This window comes from Serinus canaria, chromosome 21 (genome assembly GCF_022539315.1).
Source record: "Serinus canaria isolate serCan28SL12 chromosome 21, serCan2020, whole genome shotgun sequence".
NCBI classification, from domain to species: Eukaryota; Metazoa; Chordata; class Aves; order Passeriformes; family Fringillidae; genus Serinus; species Serinus canaria.
In genome coordinates, this window is record NC_066334.1 from 1,552,334 (window position 1) to 1,570,889 (window position 18,556).

The 18,556-nt window shown below is 56.6% G+C and overlaps 1 protein-coding gene across 3 annotated transcripts in view; it reads right to left on the reverse strand.

Annotated features, from left to right (window-relative positions):
- Window positions 1-18,316, reverse strand: part of PAX7 (paired box 7) — a 112,664-nt gene extending 94,348 nt beyond the window's left edge. For 2 of the 3 annotated variants that reach the window (XM_050982621.1, XM_050982619.1), the window contains exons 1-4: window positions 18,232-18,316; window positions 15,793-16,028; window positions 15,067-15,196; window positions 13,949-14,077 (exon numbers count right to left, since the gene is read on the reverse strand). In XM_050982621.1, the coding sequence (XP_050838578.1) occupies window positions 13,949-14,077; window positions 15,067-15,196; window positions 15,793-16,028; window positions 18,232-18,316 (580 nt within the window). Of the gene's footprint in view, window positions 1-13,948; window positions 14,084-15,066; window positions 15,197-15,792; window positions 16,029-18,231 lie in introns of all 3 variants that reach the window. The other variant, XM_050982620.1, reaches the window with a different exon arrangement.
- Window positions 18,317-18,556: the final 240 nt, after the last annotated feature.

The window sequence follows — 18,556 nt, forward strand, 5'->3', positions numbered from 1 at the left end:
GTTAAACCCGCAGCGAGCTCCGCGCCTTGGCTGCGATAGCGTCTCAGCCCTGGGGCCATTCCTCTAAATCAATTTTCAAAACAATCAGTTTAGGGGCTTTTAATTAAGCTTTAAACCGGCGGTTAAAAATAGCAGTTTACTTCTTTGGGATGCAAACGAGGCGAGCGTAAAAATAAATCAGAGAGACGGGGCCCGCTGCCTTTTGGGATTCGGGGAGACGCAGATTAAACACGTCCCAAGATTACAAGGATTTCTTTTCTCCCCCCTTTCTTTTAACACTTATTCTGTCTCGCAGCAGCTGCTCTTTCCCTGCCAGGCACCGAACTGTCCGCGGCCCCGGGAACGCGGCGGCTTTTCCCAAGGCAAAGGTGGAAAACCCAAAGCTCCGCAGCCCCATCCCAGCTCAGCCTCCCGCTGCCAGCAGCAGGTTCAGCACCTTTCCCTCCACACCGCGAAACGCAAATGATATTTCATTTAAAAAAAATTAAAAATCATTAAACTCGGCTCTGCTGCCGCGTTGATGGCAAGGAGGAAAATCCTCCGAGCGCGGAGGTGCGAGCGCCGCAAACCCAACCCGCTCCCCGCCAGGATGAATTTCGCTTAAAAAGCTGAATTTAGGCTCCTTTGTAGCGTTCGAGCGGGTTCTGCAGGTTCTGCCCCCCTCCTCGCCGGCCTCTCCTTTGTCTCGGAGCCCCCGGCCCGGCCCGGCCCAGCTCCTCTAAACCCCTCAAAGCGCAGCGGCTTTGGGGCAGCTGGGCCGGGAGCGCCTGAACTGCGGCTTCTCGCCCCAAAAGCGGCTCCTCCAAGGCCCCGCTGCGCCGCCTTGATTAAAGATTAATTAGGAGCGGCGGGATTCCTTCGGGGCGGATTTCTCGGCAGGTGAGCCCGGGAGGTGCCGGGGTCGCTCCGGGCCGGGCTGAGCGGGCCCAGCGCGCCCCGTTGGGCCTGGAAACAGCGCTGGGGGGCGGCTTCTCCTCCCTGCCGGTCCCACTGGGGTCTCACCCCTTCCCCTCGCTCCAAACCCCCAATTCCCATCCCAAATTCCCCGGCAGTGAGCGCGGCTCCGCGGCCGAGACCTTGACCCGGTTTGGGGACAAAATCGGGGTCCGGGCGTGCCCCAGCAGCGAGGCTGGGGCGGGGATTTTCCCCGGCCCCCAAACTTTGGGGTGAGGCTCTCCTGTGGTCCCAGCAGGCGGGATGGGGGCTCCCCCATCATCCCCGCGCCCCCAAGGAACGCCGTTCCTTGGTTTGGGGTTTTCCTCCTTTTTTCCCCTCTCCCAAGGGGAGGAAAGCGCCGAATTCCTCTTGGGGACGGGTGGAGAAGATCTTTAAAAAAATTCAAATGTCACCATCAGGGAGGAAAAAAATTAAATTAAAAAAAATAAATGAACAGGGGGTGGGGGAGAGAGAGCTGGACGGGAAGGGAGAAAAACCTTTCCCAGATGGATCCCACCCTCCCCAACCTCTCTCCCGTCCCTTCCGCGCTACTTTCAGGGACTTTCCGCCGCTTTTTTCCGCCGCCGCTTCCCCGAGCATCCCCCCCCCTGCTCCGGGAGCGCCTTCCCCCCCTTCAGATCTCAGCGTGTTTGCTCTTGACTTCATCCACTAAGTCAATAGTTTGGAGATGCCCTCATCCTCAGAGGCCCGAGCCCCCCGTGTCCCCTCCCTGTTTTCTGCGGCGGATAATGGCAGCCTTTTGTCGTGTAATCAAGCTCCCGAGGGGTTGGGAGACAGATATAGATTCTTGGCATTTGTCGGTGAAAATGAAAGCTGGATTAGGCAGAGGCGGCTGCACACTCCATGGTAAAGGACAACAACTATTCCCCCATTGAAAGTCCCATTCTGGTTTGGTTATTTTATCTCTAAAAGTTGTTTGTATTTCTAAAGTGGCCATTGAGGCACTTAGAAAGTGTAGCAAGCTGTAAAGCCGCGCTCGCCATGAAAGGAGCGCACAAAAAGGAGCGGGGTGAAGGGGAGAAAACAGAGCGGGGAGGGAAAAAATAAAATAAAATAGCGGGGAGAGAGGAGCGGGGGAGTTTAAAAAGATCAAATTCGACGGGGGGAAAGTTTAAAATCGCCGAGAAAACACGCGGGGCTCCGGCAGCCCCAGAGGAGCGAGGCGGCGGCGCCGCTTTTCCCTTCCCAGCCGGGCGGGGGAAAATCCCCCCAATATTTGGGGTTCCCCCGGGTTTGGGGGTGCGGGGGGTTTCGGCTCCTCGCGGTTCAGCCCCGAGCCCGGCGCTGGGGGTGTTTTACCCTCTGGGATCGATCCCAAGCGAGGCATCCCCGCTTTTCTCCCTGGCAGGGCTCGGCCGAGCCGGGCAAAAGTTGGGGAATTTCTCCCTCTCCGCTCCGTGAACCTGGGAATGTTTTCCCTCGGGAATGGCGGAGATTCGGGAGCTCTTTTGGAGTTATTTTTGTATCATTTCAACCCAAAAAAAAACATCCCTTGGGTTTCATCACCAGAGGTTGCTCCGGCTCTTCCTCTTTCCAACCCCCCCGCTGTGAATTTGGGACGGCAAAAACCGCCTGGTTGGGTTTGTTTATTTAAACAACCAAAAAAAAAAAATCAACAAACCGGCAAAACAAACCGTCTGTCAAAGCCTGCAAACTTTCCTCCTCCTTTTGCCGAAGTTTTCGGGCGTGGAAATCGCCGCGATCCCGCTGCGAGCCCCGCGCGGGGGAGGGAGCGCGGCTGGAAGGAGATTAAGGGGAAAAAACTCCGGGGAAAAACCAGCGGAGCAGCCAGGTACAGCCCAAATATCTGCGTTCCCGGGGAAGGAAAGGGGGGAAAAAGCTTCAAATAGCTCAATTTGCTGCTTTGCAGCATCAAACGGCGTCTTCTGCGGGAGTGGGGACGGAATTTCAAAATAATTAAGTCGCCACACGGGAAAAAAAAAAAAAAAACAACAAGTCACGAATCCCTCTGGAAAACACCGGCCTGGCGCGGAAGGCAAGATAAAAATGTATAAATAAATAGAAATATTCCTAAAATCAGCACGGCCGCCGCTCCCCGGATCATTTCGGGCCCTGCAGAGGTTTTGGCCACCAGCTGAGCTCCCCCGGGCCCTTCAGGGCTGCGGCATTTTCTTCCCCCATCCCATGTGCGGGGCCCGGTTCAAACCTCGCTGTCCCCTGGGTGTCCCCTGGGTGTCCCCCGACACCGAGGTGTCCTTTGCATCCCCACCCTCATTTTCCTGCCTTTTAAAACGCCCCAAACCGCCAAATTAATCGCGATTAAAGCCCACACGAGGCTCTGTGCGGGTGGATTTTTCTCCTGGAAAAACCAAACTCCTGCGGAGCTCTGGAAGTTCCCGGGTGGTTTCAGGAGCTTTCTCCCAACTCCGAGAACCACCCGGGTGCTTCCAGCTCCTCTCGAAAGGAGCCGCTCCAAAAGCGGCTGCTGGAATCAACTTTCGCCCCTTAATTCCCAATAAAAATGCAAATCGGCGCGTCCCGGCCGCGGGAATAAAAATAAATTAAATAAATGAAATAAATGAAATAAAGGACGGGGTCGCCCTGCGCTGCCGAGCTGGGGAGGGCCGCGGGGCAGGGTCGGTTTGGGAAATCCGAAAATCGCTTTTTTTCCCCCTCGGGTTTGGGCACGGCGGTTCCACCCCCGCCCCCTCTCCCGGAGATGTCCCCGGGTCGCTTTGATCCGGGGCTGGGGACAAAGGCGGCTCTGAGGGTCGGGGCCGGGGCTCCCCCGGGGCCGGGCAGCGCTGCCCGGGGTCAGCCGGGGGCTCTTCCAATTTTAGCACCAAAACCCGAGGGGAGCTGGGGAAAACCCGAGGGGATTGTGTCCTGATTCACTGCTGGAATAGGATTCCCGGGAGGGTAAAGCGAAAACGCGGGGACCCGGTCCCTTCCATCCTCTCTCCCCCTTCCCAGGGCCAGCACCTATCCCTCGTTAGTGGCCGTTAAGATCCAAAGGCAAAGTTTCAAGGGACACTGGAAAGGGCAAGGGCACGGTGCCCTTTCCCGTTCCCGTTCCCTATATCCCCTTTCATTCCCTTAACTTTCCCCTTTCCCTGGTCCCATGACACGTGGCCCTTTTCCCTTTCCCTTTCCCTTTCCCTTTCCCTTTCCCTTTCCCTTCCCTCCCTCGGCCGGGCGGGGCCTGGCCCGGGGCAGGGGGCGGCGGAAAGGAGGAGGGGAAGGGAAGGGGGGGTAAAAATAGCGCGGAGCCCCCCAGAAACATCCCCGGGGAAAGGGAGAGTCCTTTGGGATCAGGGAGAGTCCCTTGGGATCAGGGACAGTCCTTTGGGATCAGGGAGAGTCCTTTGGGATCAGAGAGCATCCCTTGGGATCAGGGACAGTCCTTTGGGATCAGGGAGAGTCCTTTGGGATCAGAGAGCATCCCTTGGGATCAGGGTCAGTCCTTTGGGATCAGGGAGAGTCCTTTGGGATCAGGGAGAGTCCTTTGGGATCAGGGAGAGTCCTTTGGGATCAGGGAGCATCCTTTGGGATCAGGGAGCATCCTTTGGGATCAGGGAGCGTCCTTTGGGATCAGGGAGAGTCCTTTGGGATCAGGGAGAGTCCCTTGGGATCAGGGAGCGTCCCTTGGGATAAGGGAGCGTCCCTTGGGATCAGGGAGAGGCCTTTGGGATCAGGGAGTTTCCTTTGTGATCAGGGAGCGTCCCTTGGAATCAGGGAGCGTGCTTTGGGATCAGGAAGTGTCCTTTGGGATCAGGGAGCGCCCTTGGAGGGGCAGAGCAGAATCCCTCGGTGGGGCACAGGGGGATCCTTTTGGGGCAGAGGACCAGCCCTCGGTGGGGCAAGGGAACCTCAGCTTGTGGGGCAGTGGGACATCCCCCAGTGGGGCAGGGGACACCCCGTATGGGGCAGGGACACTCTTCTGTCTGTGGGACTGGGGACATTCCCTATGGGACAGGGGCCAGCCCTCTATAGGGCAGCGGGCACCCCATATGGGGCAGAGGTCACGTCTCTCTCTCTGTGGGGCAGGACAGGGACAGGGGACACTTCTGTGGGGCAGGAGACACCTCTGTGGGGCAGGGACAGCCCCTGTGTGGAGGGGACACTCTCGTTCTGCCCCTGTGGAACCCCGGTTTTCCCTCGGCTCCCAGACTCCCCCTGGGATCACTCCCGGTGCAGGAGGAGGCAGAGGAGCATCCCCGGGCAGGGACATTCCCACAGCCGCCCCACCCCTCCCTGTCCTCAGGAAAACCCGGCTGCTCTCTTTGGGAATTCTTTCCCAACATTTCCCTGGGAAAAGCCACGCTCCCAAAACCTCTGTGAGCACAAAAGCTCCGGGCAGACGCGGAATTCATCAACCAGCGAGACCCGCCCCGCCCTGCCCCGCCCCACCCCGCCAAGCCCCACCCCGCCAAGCCCCGCCCTGCCCCACCCTGCCCTGTCCCGGAGAAGCAGAGATACCAAAATTCCAAATGATATCCCAAATTGCATCCCAAATGATATCCCAACACCCAGTGCTATCCCAACGATATCCCAATGCAATCCCAATCCTATCCCCAGTGTTATCCCAATTCTTTCCCAGTGTTATCCCAATGCTTTTCCAATACTATTCCAATTCTATCCCAGTGCTGTCCCAATGACATCCCAGTGCTATCCCCAGTGATATTCCCAATGCTATCTCCATGCTATTTATTCCCAACACTGTTCCCAGTTATATCCCAGTGCTATCCCAACACTATTCCCAATGCTATTCCCAGTGTTATTCTAATGCTATTCTAATGATATCCCAATCCTATTCCCAATGATTTCCCAATGTTATTCTCAAGGCTATTGCCAACACTATTCCCAATGCTATCCCTACACTATCCCAGTGCTATCCCAGTGCCATTCCCAATGCTATTCCAATTCCATCCCAATGCCATCCCAGTGCTATTCCAATGATATCCCAATTCTATCCCTGAGTTATTCCCAGCACTATCCCAGTGTCATTCCCAGTGCTATTCCCAGCGCAACTCCCGAGCGAGGAGCCGCCCCCCGGCCGCTCCAGTTCCCGTTCCCTCTCCCGTTCCCGTTCCCTCTCCCGTTCCCGTTCCCTCTCCCGCTCCCTCTCCCGTTCCCATTCCCGTTCCCGCTCCCATTCCCGTTCCCGCTCCCATTCCCGCTCCCGCTCCCATTCCCATTCCCGCTCCCGTTCCCGCTCCCATTCCCGCTCCCGTTCCCGTTCCCGAGCCAGCCAAGCACGAAACGCGGTCTCAGATCTCTCGCTCCCGCCAGAGCCGCGGCCGCTAATTAGCGGCGCGAGCCGCTGTAATGTGATGAACTTCCCTTTGTGGGGGAGCGCTCCGATAAGGGAGAGCAGCGGCGATCAAAGGCTCGCAGCGGCTCCATCCCCTGCCGCCGCCCCGGCTTTCCCTCGCCCGCCCCGGCTTTCCCTCGCCCCTCAGCCCCCGCTCGCTCTCCCCTCGCCAGAGCGTCCCGAGGGGATGCAGCTCCCCCGAGATCTTCCAGCGATCCCGAGGAGCTACAGACCCTCCCTGAGGGGCCCCAAATCCTCCCTGAGGAGCTCCAGGCCCTCCCTGAGGAGCTCCAGGCCCTCCCTGAGGAGTTCCAAACCTGCCTTGAGGGTCTCCAAACTACCTCGAGGAGCTCCAAACCCCCTCCGAGGAGTTCCAACCCTCCCCAAAGAGCTCCAAACCCTCCCCGAAGAGTTCCAAACTCTCCCTGAGGAGCTCCAAACCCCCTCGGAAGAGCTCCAAGCCCCTTTCGAGGAGGTCCAAACCCTCCCGAAGGAACTCCAAGCTTCCTCCAAGGGGATGCAGCTCCTCCCGCCGACTTCCAAACCCCTTTCCAGAGGTTCCAAACCCTCTCCGAGGAGCTCCAGACCCTCTCCGAGGAGCTCCAAGCCCCCCTGTTCCTCCCCATAGCCCCGGGGCAGTTCAAGTGCAGGGGCCAGTCCCAAGCGGTGCCCCCGAACTATCACCACCACCACCACCACCACCATCATCATCACCACCATCATCATCATCGCCATCACCCTCCTCATCCCCTGCCCCTCTCCCAGCCCTCTCCGCTGGCGGCTCCCGCCCTCCCCCCCCCACCCTTCCTTCCCCCTTGTCCCCAACTGCGGGTGACAAATGTCTTTATAAAGTGGCATTAGTGACATCCAACTCCTTTTGTGGCGCGGCCCCGCCGAGCGCCAGCCTCGGGATGAGCCGGGAATGAGGAGGAGGAGGAGGAGGAGGAGGAGGAGGAGGAGGAGGAGGAGGAGGAGGGGTTTTGGGGAGGGGGATACCCCGACCCTCCCACTTCCCTGCAAAGCCGCATCCCCATCCCAAGCTCTGCTCCCTCCCGGAGCTGCACCTGCGCTTCCCAGCTCCTCCATCCCTGATTTTCCTGGGATGAGGGGGCAGGAGGGGAGGAGGAGCCCCCCCCCAAAACCCCAATTCTGGGGGTCTCCCTCCCGCCCTGCCGGGGCTCCCCTTCCCCCGCTCCTTCCCCGACCCTCTCAGCATCTCCTCGCCCTTAGAAAGCCCAGAGCCCAAACCAGCCTGAAGTTCCCATTTAATAAAAAATAAAATAAAATCCATTTAAAAGGCGACTAAAACCGCGTGGGGAAGGCGAGAGAAAAGTGGCAGCAGATTGAGATGGGCTTTTCCCCCCAGTTCTTTTTAAGAATAATGCCCATAAATACAGAATATCCGCAAAGCCAGGTCTGCACAGGGGCCCTGATTCGCTTTTTTTTTTTTTTTTTCCCTCTCTTTTATGGCAAACGCAATTTTCCCAAAGATCCTTCACCCTAATGCCGGAGCGAGTCCCTCCCCGCTGTTCTGAGCGCTTTAAAACCCCGCCGAGGAAATTCCCCTGAAAAATTTGGAAAAAGCTTCTCGTGGGGGTGGAATTTGGGGAGGGGGGGTGGGGGTGTGAAACGGCGGCGGGGGAAGGGGGGGGGAAGGGGAGGTTAATCCGGGTTTAACGCCGTGATGCAGTCGCAGGACCAGGGCTAGGCTGATTGTGTTATCTCTCCCCAACATTTGGGTCTCCCATATTTCACCCAGCCAAATAGCTGCGAGGGAAAAGTGCGTATGGAGGCACTCCTGACGCCTCAGGAAAATATGTTATTAATATCTAAATAACTTCCCAATACTGTCTCTAAATCTCCCCTTCGCCACTCCAGATGATGAATTCGTTTGAAGTGTTCTCCCGTCTCATCTTCGCTCTCTCTCTCTCTCTCCCCCCGCTTTTTTTCCCTTTTTTTTTTCCATACCCAGGCTTATTTCAAACTGGTAAATATCTAATTCCTTTAACCACGCTGCAGACACGTCTCTCCCCTCTCCCGCGCGCAATTCCTGCTTGGAAAAATCCTCCACGGGAGAGCGAGACCCAGCGCGGCCTGCGGCTGCTCCTCGAGACGGTTTCGGGTTAAAAGCGGGGGTTTTTGGGGGAGATCTGTTTGTTTGCAGCAACCCCTGGGTCACGCGTTCCCCTCTCAGCCTCTCCTGCCTTAATTCCGTCTCTGCCCCCTCCTCCCACCCCAATTAGGGCCCAAACCTGGGATTAGGACGAGACCTCCCCGCGTCCTTCCTGCGCTGCTCTAGCGCGGCTCCATCTCCCCCCTTCGCCCCAAATCTGCTTCCTACCCACCCTGGGTGATGGAATCACCCCCAAATTCCACATTAAAACCTCTCCTACCCACCCTGGGTGATGGCATCACCCCCAAATTCCACATTAAAACCTCTCCTACCCACCCTGGGTGATGGAATCACCCCCAAATTCCTCATTAAAACCTCTCCTACCCACCCTGGGTGATGGAATCACCCCCAAATTCCTCATTAAAACCTCTCCTACCCACCCTGGGTAATGGCATCACCCCCAAATTCCACATTAAAACCTCTCCTACCGTCCCTGGGTGATGGAATCACTCCCAAATTCCTCATTAAAACCTCTCCTACCATCCCTGGGTAATGGCATCACCCCCAAATTCCACATTAAAACCTCTCCTACCCACCCTGGGTAATGGAATCACCCCCAAATTTCTCATTAAAACATCTCCTACCGTCCCTGGGTAGTGGCATCACCCCCAAATTCCACATTAAAACCACTCCTACCCACCCTGGGTAATGGAATCACCCCCAAATTCCTCATTAAAACGTCTCCGACGCCTTTCCTGCCCCGGCCGGGGTTCCCCACCTGCCTCTGACCCCGAGATTTCCCTCCCCATCCCCTCCGCTCCAGGATGGATCTTTTTCTTCTCCCCAAAAAGGGGAGGGGAAAGAGGGAAAACCCCCAGCCCCAAGCCGAGCCCCGGATCTCCAGCATCTCCCCGCTATTCCCTCGCTCCCTGCCGCACAACCCAGCCCCGCTCGCCGCATCCTTGTCTCAAGTTTGTTTGTTCAAACGCCTCGTGTTCGATTATTCCCGTTTATTCCCCTCTCCAGCCTTATCTCTCCTCCTCTCTTCTCTCCTCCCCGTCACACTCGATTTAGGCAGGAGTTTATCTTGCGAACATTTGCCGACTTTGTTTATGTAGCCCAGGTTGCCGTTCCCAAAAGCCACTGTTTGCCTTTGTAATTGTTATCTGTGTTTATTGTTGTACCTCATTTGTCTCAGCTTTTTTTGTGACATGTAAGCTCCGTGTGCGCCCCCATCCAGCCCCCCCTCCTCCCTCTCCCTCTCCCTTCTCCCTGCGCTTTTTTTTTTTATTGCTCTTCCCCTCTCTTCGCTCTCCTCTCGGCCTGAAATATGCACGGAATAACTCAGCCTAAAGCCAATGAATTGCTTGACACCTCCCTATCTCTTCTCCTGCCCCCCATTATTAGAGCTGATCCCGCTCGCAACACTCACAAATCCCGCCTGGGCTCTGTTTGATTAGATTGCCAACCTTTGGTAATCCCTTGATTTGATGAAGTGTCTGCGAGCGGCCCCCCCCGCGCTTCTAAACACACATTTACCGAGGAGCCGCGTGTTGGTTTTAAACCCGCTCCGATTGTTCGCCGATAAATCGGCCCCGCAGCCCCGCTCCTCTCTCCCGGCTCGGGGAACAAAGCCCGGCCCGGCTCTGGGGGTTCCCCCTGCTCCTTCCGCTCCTCCCGAGCTCTCGAAAATCGGGCGGGACCCTCCGAACCCCCCCGCTCGCTGCGGGCCCCCAAAAACCCGGCGGGAGCGGCGCTGGCAGCTTCCGGCTGGAATTGTCCCTGTCCCCCTCCCGCACTGTCCCCAGCCCCGGGAACCCCGATCCCCCCGCTGTTCCCCCAAAATCGGAACCCCGATCCCGCCCCTTTTCCCCCAAAATCGAAACCCCGGTCCCGCCTCTTTCCCCCAAAAATCGGAGCGCCGATCCTGTCCCTCTCCCTCTGCTCCCCCAAAATCGGAACCCCGATCCCGCTTTCCCCCAAAATCGGAACCCCCATCCCGCTTTCCCCCCCAAAATCGGAACCCCGATCCTGCTGTTCCCCCCTGATCGGCCGAGGGCACAAACTTGGGGGGCACAGTGCGGAGGGGAGGGGGAAGATTCCCTAAAAATCCCCATTTTCACCCCAAAACCAAACCCGGGGGTCCCTGCAAGCATCCCCTGCACCCCGCGGGGCTCCGGCGGGGGCAGCGCCGCCAACCCCTGCTGCTGCCCGGGGGGGACACGCCCGGGGTGGGGGGACAGGCCGGAGACCCCCGGGTCTGGTCTCAATTAATTCCCTCCCCCCCCACACTCCCGAGCGGCGCCCCCCGAAATTTGGGGGTGCCCAAATTCCCCCCTCTGCCCCCGCAGCGAGGGAAAGAGCGGCGCATCCCCTCCCTAATAAATAACAACACCCCCAAATAATCATTATAATTACAATAATAATAAATAGCAACAACAACCCGCTCTTAACAAGGAGATATATATAGATATATAAATAAACATATATTAAAAAAATAAAAAAAAAAAAACCCGAGTGAAGCCTCATGAATATCCGCCCAGGGCTAGCTGGAGTGAGCCGTTTAAAGATGAAAGTGCAAAGAAATAAAGGCTCAATTTAATCTGCCTTAAAACCCTTCAACTTAACGTTTGTGCTGGGAACTCAGAGAGTGAGTACTGATTGGGGATAAATACATTTCTTAGCATGCCTTGGAGCTATTACACCCTTCTCCAACACAGCTCCCTATTCAACAGCCACAGTTTTCATTACCAGCTCTAATAAGTCTTAACATTATTAAATGCCAAGCAGACGATAGAAAGAAACAGGCGCAGGGTGGAAGCTTTCTTTCCCACTTAAAAAGAGAGAGCATTTAGGGCTGTCTTCCCCCGGCTCCCCGCGAGGAGAACCCGCCACGGAGCGCTTGGCAGCGGCGGAGGAAAAAAATAAAAGATTAAAAATTAAAAAAAAAAAAAGAAAAAGCAAACCCAAAGTTTTTTCGCCTCTTTCCCCCCGCAGCTCTCGGAGGGAGAAGTCGCGTTGGGCGCAGAAATTGAGAAAAAAAAATTTCCCCTCCTTCCCTCCCTCCAGCCGTGCGAGGTTGGGTTGGGTTTAGTGGGAGCCACCTGGAAATGAGGATTGGGCGGAGGGAGAAACAGCTCTGAAGGGGTTTTAATTGCGGGATGTAAAATCGCTGGGTTTTCCGGCAGAAATCGCGGGGGTTTCGAGCAGAAATTGAGGTTTTTTAGAGCAGAAACTGAGGTTTTTTTCGAGCAGAAACTGAGGTTTTTTTCGAGCAGAAACTGAGGTGTTTTTCGAGCAGAAACTGAGGTGTTTTTCGAGCAGAAACTGAGGTGTTTTCGTGCAGAAATTGAGGTGTTTTTCCCCCAGCAGAAATCGCTGCGTTTCCCCGCCCGCAGCCGCCGCTGCTTTCCAAGCGGCCTCATCAATTATCTTAATTGGGGCCATCAAAACTTTCCCAGGCGTTAAAATCCGCCGGGGCAGCGGGAAATTCGGAATTTCGGGCGCTCCTTTTGGAGATGCGCCGGACCCCAAAAAAAACCCGAATTCCCGCGGGTTTTGGGGGGGATTTCTGCTCGGCGCGGCCATAAAATCCCCGGAATTGCGGAGAAATCGGGAGTTCTGCGCGCTCGGAGGGAGCGCGGCGCTCCACAGGCTCCGGCCGCGGGAATTTGCCCAAATTAGCCCCCTTTCATCCAGGAACGGGGGCTCGTGTTTGATTTGTCCGCGGCCTCACCCATGAAGGCAGAAGGGAGCGTTTTGTTTTGCCTCTTGACACGCACTTCTTGCGTGCTAATCAGGGATAAAAAGCTCCCCGCTCCTTCATTCTTATTTTTTTTTAATTTTTTGTTGTTGTTGTTGTTGTTTTGGGGGTGGCGACGGGAAAAACGCGAGGACGAGGGGGAAAGAAAAACCCCAACCCGCGCTTTCAAAAATAAAGATATTTTTCCCGAGCGGTGAGCCTGGCTGAAAACACAACTGAACCCCCCCCAAATCTCCTTTCCCCCCCCTAATAAAATTAAAAACACCCGAAAATGCTCGGGGGGAGCCTCTGGAGGACACAATGGCCCCGATTTGCAAATGAGCATCGCCCCTCTCCCAAATCACAGCAACATTTTGCAGCGTCCAACGGCTCTGCCTTTCTGCAGCAGCCGCTCCGATAATATTACAAAACTATCTAACAGCAGGGAGTTTTGAATAATTTATCTCCCTTTCTTCCCGTCCTCGGCCCTTTGTCCAAAAGTTTTTCTCCTCCTCGCGGAATTTTGAATGAGAATGGACGCGCCCTCCCTCCCCCATCCCTTTACTCCATTTTTAAGGCAGCCTCGGGTTTTTCCCCCTTTTTCCCCCCTTTCTTTTTTTTTTTTTTTCTTTTTCTTTCTTTTTTTTCTTTTTTTTTCTTTCTTTTTTTTTTTTTCTCTGCTGTTTGCTTTTGTGGTCAGGAATCTTTTCCTTATAAAGCTTCAATAGACCCCAAGGTCTTTGTAAGTGAAGTTCATCTTCAAGGTTGGGAAAAGAGGGGAGGAAAAAAAAAAAAAGGATCGGATTCTTAAAAAAAAAAGGACAAAATCCCTTTTGTCACCTTCATTTCCAACTCCAGGGATGGGGGCTCTGGGGAGCTTTTTCTACCCCAAAATTCCCCCCAAAATCCCAAACTGGGGGAAATTCGGAACTGGGGGTCAATCCCGCTCACCCCCACAGCGGCGATGCCACAAATCCCCCAAAATCCCAACTCCGGCTCAAGCTCAGCCCGTCCTCGCTTTGCACCAATTCGGGAGAAAACTGGAAAATCCCAATTCCCCTCTGCCGGGGACTCCCAAAATCGCCGTTTCCCCCCCCAAAATCGCCGTTTCCCCCCCAAAAAAGGCGCTCGTTCTGCGCCCGAATGGAGCTGCTCCACCTCCCCCTTTTTCCCTGGCGGATCTCACGGATGCTTCTCCAAAATTCCACCTTTTATTTTGGCTGTTGTTGTTTTTTAGAACCACGGCGCTGCCAGCCCTCCAGTTCCCACCCCCAACCCCTCATTCCCAGCTGGGAAAAGTTGGAATTTTCCCGGCAGCGGGAGAAACGCCGCGTTTGGGAGGTGATAACAGAGCCCCGCCACCGGCCTGGCTCCGAGCCTTCCCCTGCCTGCGCCGGGAGGATTTTCCCTGGATCATTTTCCCTGGATCATTTTCCCTGGACCATTTCCCCTGGATGGTTTTCCCCGGGTAATTTTTCCCAGGATAATTGGGGGGTGCGGCGCCGCTCCGGGGACCCCCCCGTGTCCCCTCGGAGCTGGCGGCTCCCGTCCCTAATTGATATTGATCGGCGCCATCGGTCACCTGTCAGCCCCGGTTCCAGGGGACCACTTAGGCCAAATCTGTTTAACAAATTCATTTACGGCCTCCGAGGTGCCTCTCCCCCCCTCCGGCCATTCCCGGCCCTTTTTATGGATAATTGATCCCGAGCAAAGCACCGACAGCTCTTCCTCCTCCCGGCAGCCCCGCTCCCCGCGGGGATTTTTTGGGAAGAGCCAAACGCGGCGGTTCTGGAGCCGCCCCCGGCGGGCAGCGCCGCGTGCCCGCTGTCCCCCCCCGGCGCGGCGCGGGGACGCGCGGTACCTTTGTCGCCCAGGATGCCGTCGATGCTGTGCTTGGCCTTCTTGTCGCCGTCCTCCTCCTTCTTGTCGCAGTCCTCGTCCTCCTCCTTCTTGCCGAATTTGATGCGGAGCACGCGGCTAATCGAACTCACTAAACCTCGGACAGTCAAAGGCAGAAAGGCGAGTATAAGCTGCCTGCGAGGAGCGGGAGCGGCCGGGAATGCCGCTCGTCCCGTGGGAATGCACCTGCAGAGCCCCCGCCATTCCCGAACGGGGATCCGGGCCATCCAAATACCCAAATTCCCAAATGGACATCCCGACGCGAGCGGCACCGGGATGTCCCAGAGTCCCTGGATGGGCCATGCCCAGGTCACCACACGCTCTGTCACCCCACAATTCCCAAATTCCCCCCAGTTTCCAAGGCGGGATGGAGCTCCGGGCCTGCTCTGGCCCTGCAGAGCGGCCCCAAAACCCGCAGGGACCTCACAGCAGAGTCCCCGGACCCCAAACACGTCCCTGCAGGCAGAACTTTGGGGGGCAGCCTCGCTGCCCACGGATCTCGGGATCTCAGGATCTCAGTATCCCTGGATCTCATGGATCTCAGGTATCTCTGAATCTCATAGATCTCCGGATCTCTCTGGATCTCATGGATCTTAGGACCTCAGGTATCTCTGAATCTCATGGATCTCCCAATCTCTCAGGATCTCTAGATCTCGGGATCTCATGGATCCATAGATCTCATGGACCTCTGAGTGTCTTGGGATCTCCTGGAATCCCTGGATCCCGTGGATCTCTGCCCCGCGGGGACGTTGCTCGCAGCCCTCACAGCGCAAATCCCAGCGGGACCAACGGGGCTCCCCTTTCCCCCTGGATTTGGGGGGCGCCTCTGGGGGTCTCCCCCTGCCCCAGCACCCCCTCGGCTTTCCAGGGAGCTGGAAAAACCTGGGAAAAGGGCTTGGTTTAGGCTGGCTTTTGCAGCAGCCGGGGCACCAATCCCCCCCAATCCCGGGCTTTGCTCCGGGTGATTTCCCCCCTCCATCCAAGCAGAGCCAGGAGCGTGTTTGGATGCTCTGGGAAGCCTTTCCCGCGGGATAACCTTTCCCGCGGAGCCGGGGGAGTGCGGCCAAGCTGCCTTCTCACCTGAGGGCACCGTGCTGCGGTCGCAGTGGCCGTCCTTGAGCAGCCGGTCTCGGATCTCCCAGCTGAACATCCCGGGGTTCTCCCGCTTGTATTCCTCGATTTTCTTCTCCACGTCGGGAGTCGCGACCTGCTTTTGTGCCCAAGGGGCGCCGGGGTGTCCCCGCGGGGCGGCCACGCGGGGAGGAAGGGAGGGAGAGCAGGGGAAAAGCGCTTTTAACTCAAAAGAAGCAGCGCAGCTCAGCCCTGCCCGGCCGGGCCTCGGGGTTTGGGGCGGAAAATGGGGATTGGGAGCGGGAAAAGCAGGGAAACAAAGCTGGGAAAAGGCCCTGCTCCCCAAAATCCTAAAAGCGGGGTCTCAGAGAGCCGGGAGAGCCGGGAGGGTGGGATTACCCTGAGCTCCGGGGAGGCTGTGCAGGGGACACTTTTTGGGGTGTTTATGGGATTCCCTACTCCCAAAGAATCCCGAATTCCCCGCTCCCCGCGCCCCGCCGGGATCGCTCCGACGCGCACCACTTGTTGCACGTGGAAACCGCAAAAAAGAAACCACTTTGATCCATCGCCACCTCCAGCTCGGGCCCCTCTTTCTCCCCATCAGAGGCCAAAAACCGCAACTTTATTAAAACCTTTTCTCCCCTAAAAAAACCCACCCCAAAACCGCTGGGAAAACTCGCGCTGCCCCCCGAAAGAATGCGGAATTTTGGGGCGCGGTGCCCGCAGCGCACTCACCCTGGGCTTGCTGCCGCCGATGGCCCCGGGCCGGATGGATCCGGTCTCCTGGTAGCGGCAGAGGATTTTGGAGACGCAGCCGTGGGAGACGCGCAGCTGCCGGGAGATCACGCAGGGCCGGATGCCGTGGTGAGCCATCTCCACGATCTTGTGGCGGATGTGGTTGGGCAGCGGGCGCCCGTTGATGAAAACCCCTCCGAGCTGGTTCACCCTGCCCTGGCCCAGCGGGGTGGACACTGCGAGGGACGAGGGGGGAAAAAACCCGACCCAAAAAAACGGGGGAAAAGTGAAATTAGGGGGGGAAATTCCCGTGTGGCTTTCCCCGCGCATCCCGCTTCTCTCCCGGGGTTTGGAGGTTTGAAAGAAGGGGGAAAGTCTCGCTCCGGGCTTATCCCGGCGTTTATCCCGTGTTTATCCAGGTGTTTGTTTATCCCACTGTTTGTTTATCCCGGTGTTTGTTTATCCCCGCTCCACGCGTGAGATTTTCCCAGGGAAAGCCGGAAAATAAAAATCCCCCCCGAGCCGCGCGCCCGTCCACGAGACACCCCCCGTGTGTCCATCCCTGGAAATCTGTCCGGATTTGGGGTTTCACACCTTGGTTTGAAACCATTCCCGGCGTTTGAAACGCGAGGAGATCCAAACCCGCACAACAAAACGCTCCCAAACTTCCCCTTTCTGCCCCAAAAAAATCTCGCCTCGATTTACGGAGCTCGGCTTTCAAACAAACTTTTGGAAATCGCCTCTGAAACACCCTCGGGGAGCTTTTTTTTGGGTGGTTTGGGGTTTTTTTGGAGGCTTTGGGGGGGATTTTACCCCGCGGCCGCTTCGCCGCCGCCTCTCCGGGCGCCGGGGCAGCGGCGGCTCCTTCGCCCCCTCCCCAATTTATCGAACACCTCGCGCGGCAGATCTCGCAGATTAATACGATTTCACAGGCTGGAAATTAAAGCGAAAAGGAGGGGAGGCAGGACGGGAGGGGGCAGAACTCAGCTGGGTAATTTGCGCGAGGCTGGAGGGGGCGAGCGCCAGGCGAGGCGAGGGGGGCGGATTTTTATTCCTTTTTTTTTTTTATAGATATAATTTTTTTTTCCCTCCCCTCTCTCGCTACAAAGAAAAGTCGATTCCAGAAATTGCCTGGCGATTTAGCGAGAATCATGCACCGCTAATTCCGAGTCACTTTGGCCGGCGCTCCCTGGATGTATCATTATCGACAGATAACACTCGAGTGGCCAATTTTACATTCAAGAGCCGCTAAAAGCGCCGGCCGCTCTCTCCTTTCATTATTCCCAGTCATGTTGTGCAAATATTGTTGTAATCCTTTGATCCTTTCCCTTGCCGTCTGTTTTACTTCATTTGCTACAGAAAAGCACTTCAGCAAATCCCCGCGCCCTGTGTGTTTTGCAGCCTGCGTGGTTTTCCGCGGGTTTGCCGTTCGCCACTTGAGCACGGGCGGGATGAAATTTTCTCCGCTTTTAATAAATGCGGCCAGAGGGGTCCCGGATAGAAAATTTGCCTTTTTTTTTTTTTTTTCCCTCTCCTTTTTTCCTTTTTTTTTTTTTTTTTGGGAACGTGTGTGCCTGGAAATAATCGCCCCCCGCGTGACAAAGGCACGGCAGAGGGAGGATGGGTGACACTCGGCGAGGTGACAGCTCCCGAGTCCCCGCTTCGCCAGCCCCGGCCAAGGACATCATCCCGGCTTCCCGCTGCTCCCCGGATCAAGGTTTTTATTCCTGTTTTCCCCTCCGGAAAGTTAAATCCCATCGGTTTGGTTGTTTCCCCCCGTTTTGACACGGAGGTGAAATTGTCGGGATGGTAAAAATCCAACCCGCCAGAAAAAAAACCCCAAAAAAACCAGCTCCCCCCCCCAAAAAACCCCAAAGAGGGAGAAGCTGCCCCAAAAATCCTGCGGGATGCCTGCCCAGGAATACTCGAAACATGGGAAAACAGCAAAGCAGATGCCGGGAATTCGCGGGGAGCGCGACGGGAAGGGGCTGGGCGAAGGGGTGAGAAGTTGGGAGAATTTCGGGAACCCCCCGGGAGCGGAGCTCAGCCGCACCCCCTGCCCCAAGGGCCCCGCGGGTGATTCCAGGGGGATGGAGCGGCGCTTCTGCAGAGCTAAGAACCCCCCCGGGTTATTCCAGAGGGATGGAGCGGAGATTTTCCAGAGCTAAGAGCCCCCCCAGGTTATTCTATAGGGATGGAGCAGCGATTTTCCAGAGTTAAGAGCCCCCCCAGGTTATTCTATAGGGATGGAGTGGAGCTTGTCCAGAGCTAAGAGCCCCCCGTAATTCCAGAGGGATGGAGCGGAGCTTTTCCAGACCCTAAGAGCCCCCCGTAATTCCAGAGGGATGGAGCAGTGCTTTTCCAGACCTAGTTTCCCACCCCCACCCCACCCCACCCCCGGGTGATTCCAGAGCGCTTTTCCCGGTGTTCCAGACCTACCTTCCAGCGGGAAGCCGGTGCGGGGGTAGTTCTGCCCCGGCGCCGGGCGCATCATCCGCGGCACCGTCCCGGGCAGCGCTGCCATGGTCGGCGGGCGGCGGCGGCCGAGGGGCTCCGGTGCGGACCGGGGCTGGGGGGACACCGGGCACAACCGGGGGGGCTGCGGGGCCGCCTCCTCCGACCTTCCCGGCCCTTCCAGCGGCTGCAAAACAAGGGAGAAATCTGGGCTCCGAGCGAGAAAAAAAACCAAACCAAAACAAAAATATATATTAAAAAAAAAAAAAAAAAAAACGAGAACGATTCAAAAAATCAGCGGAAAAATCAA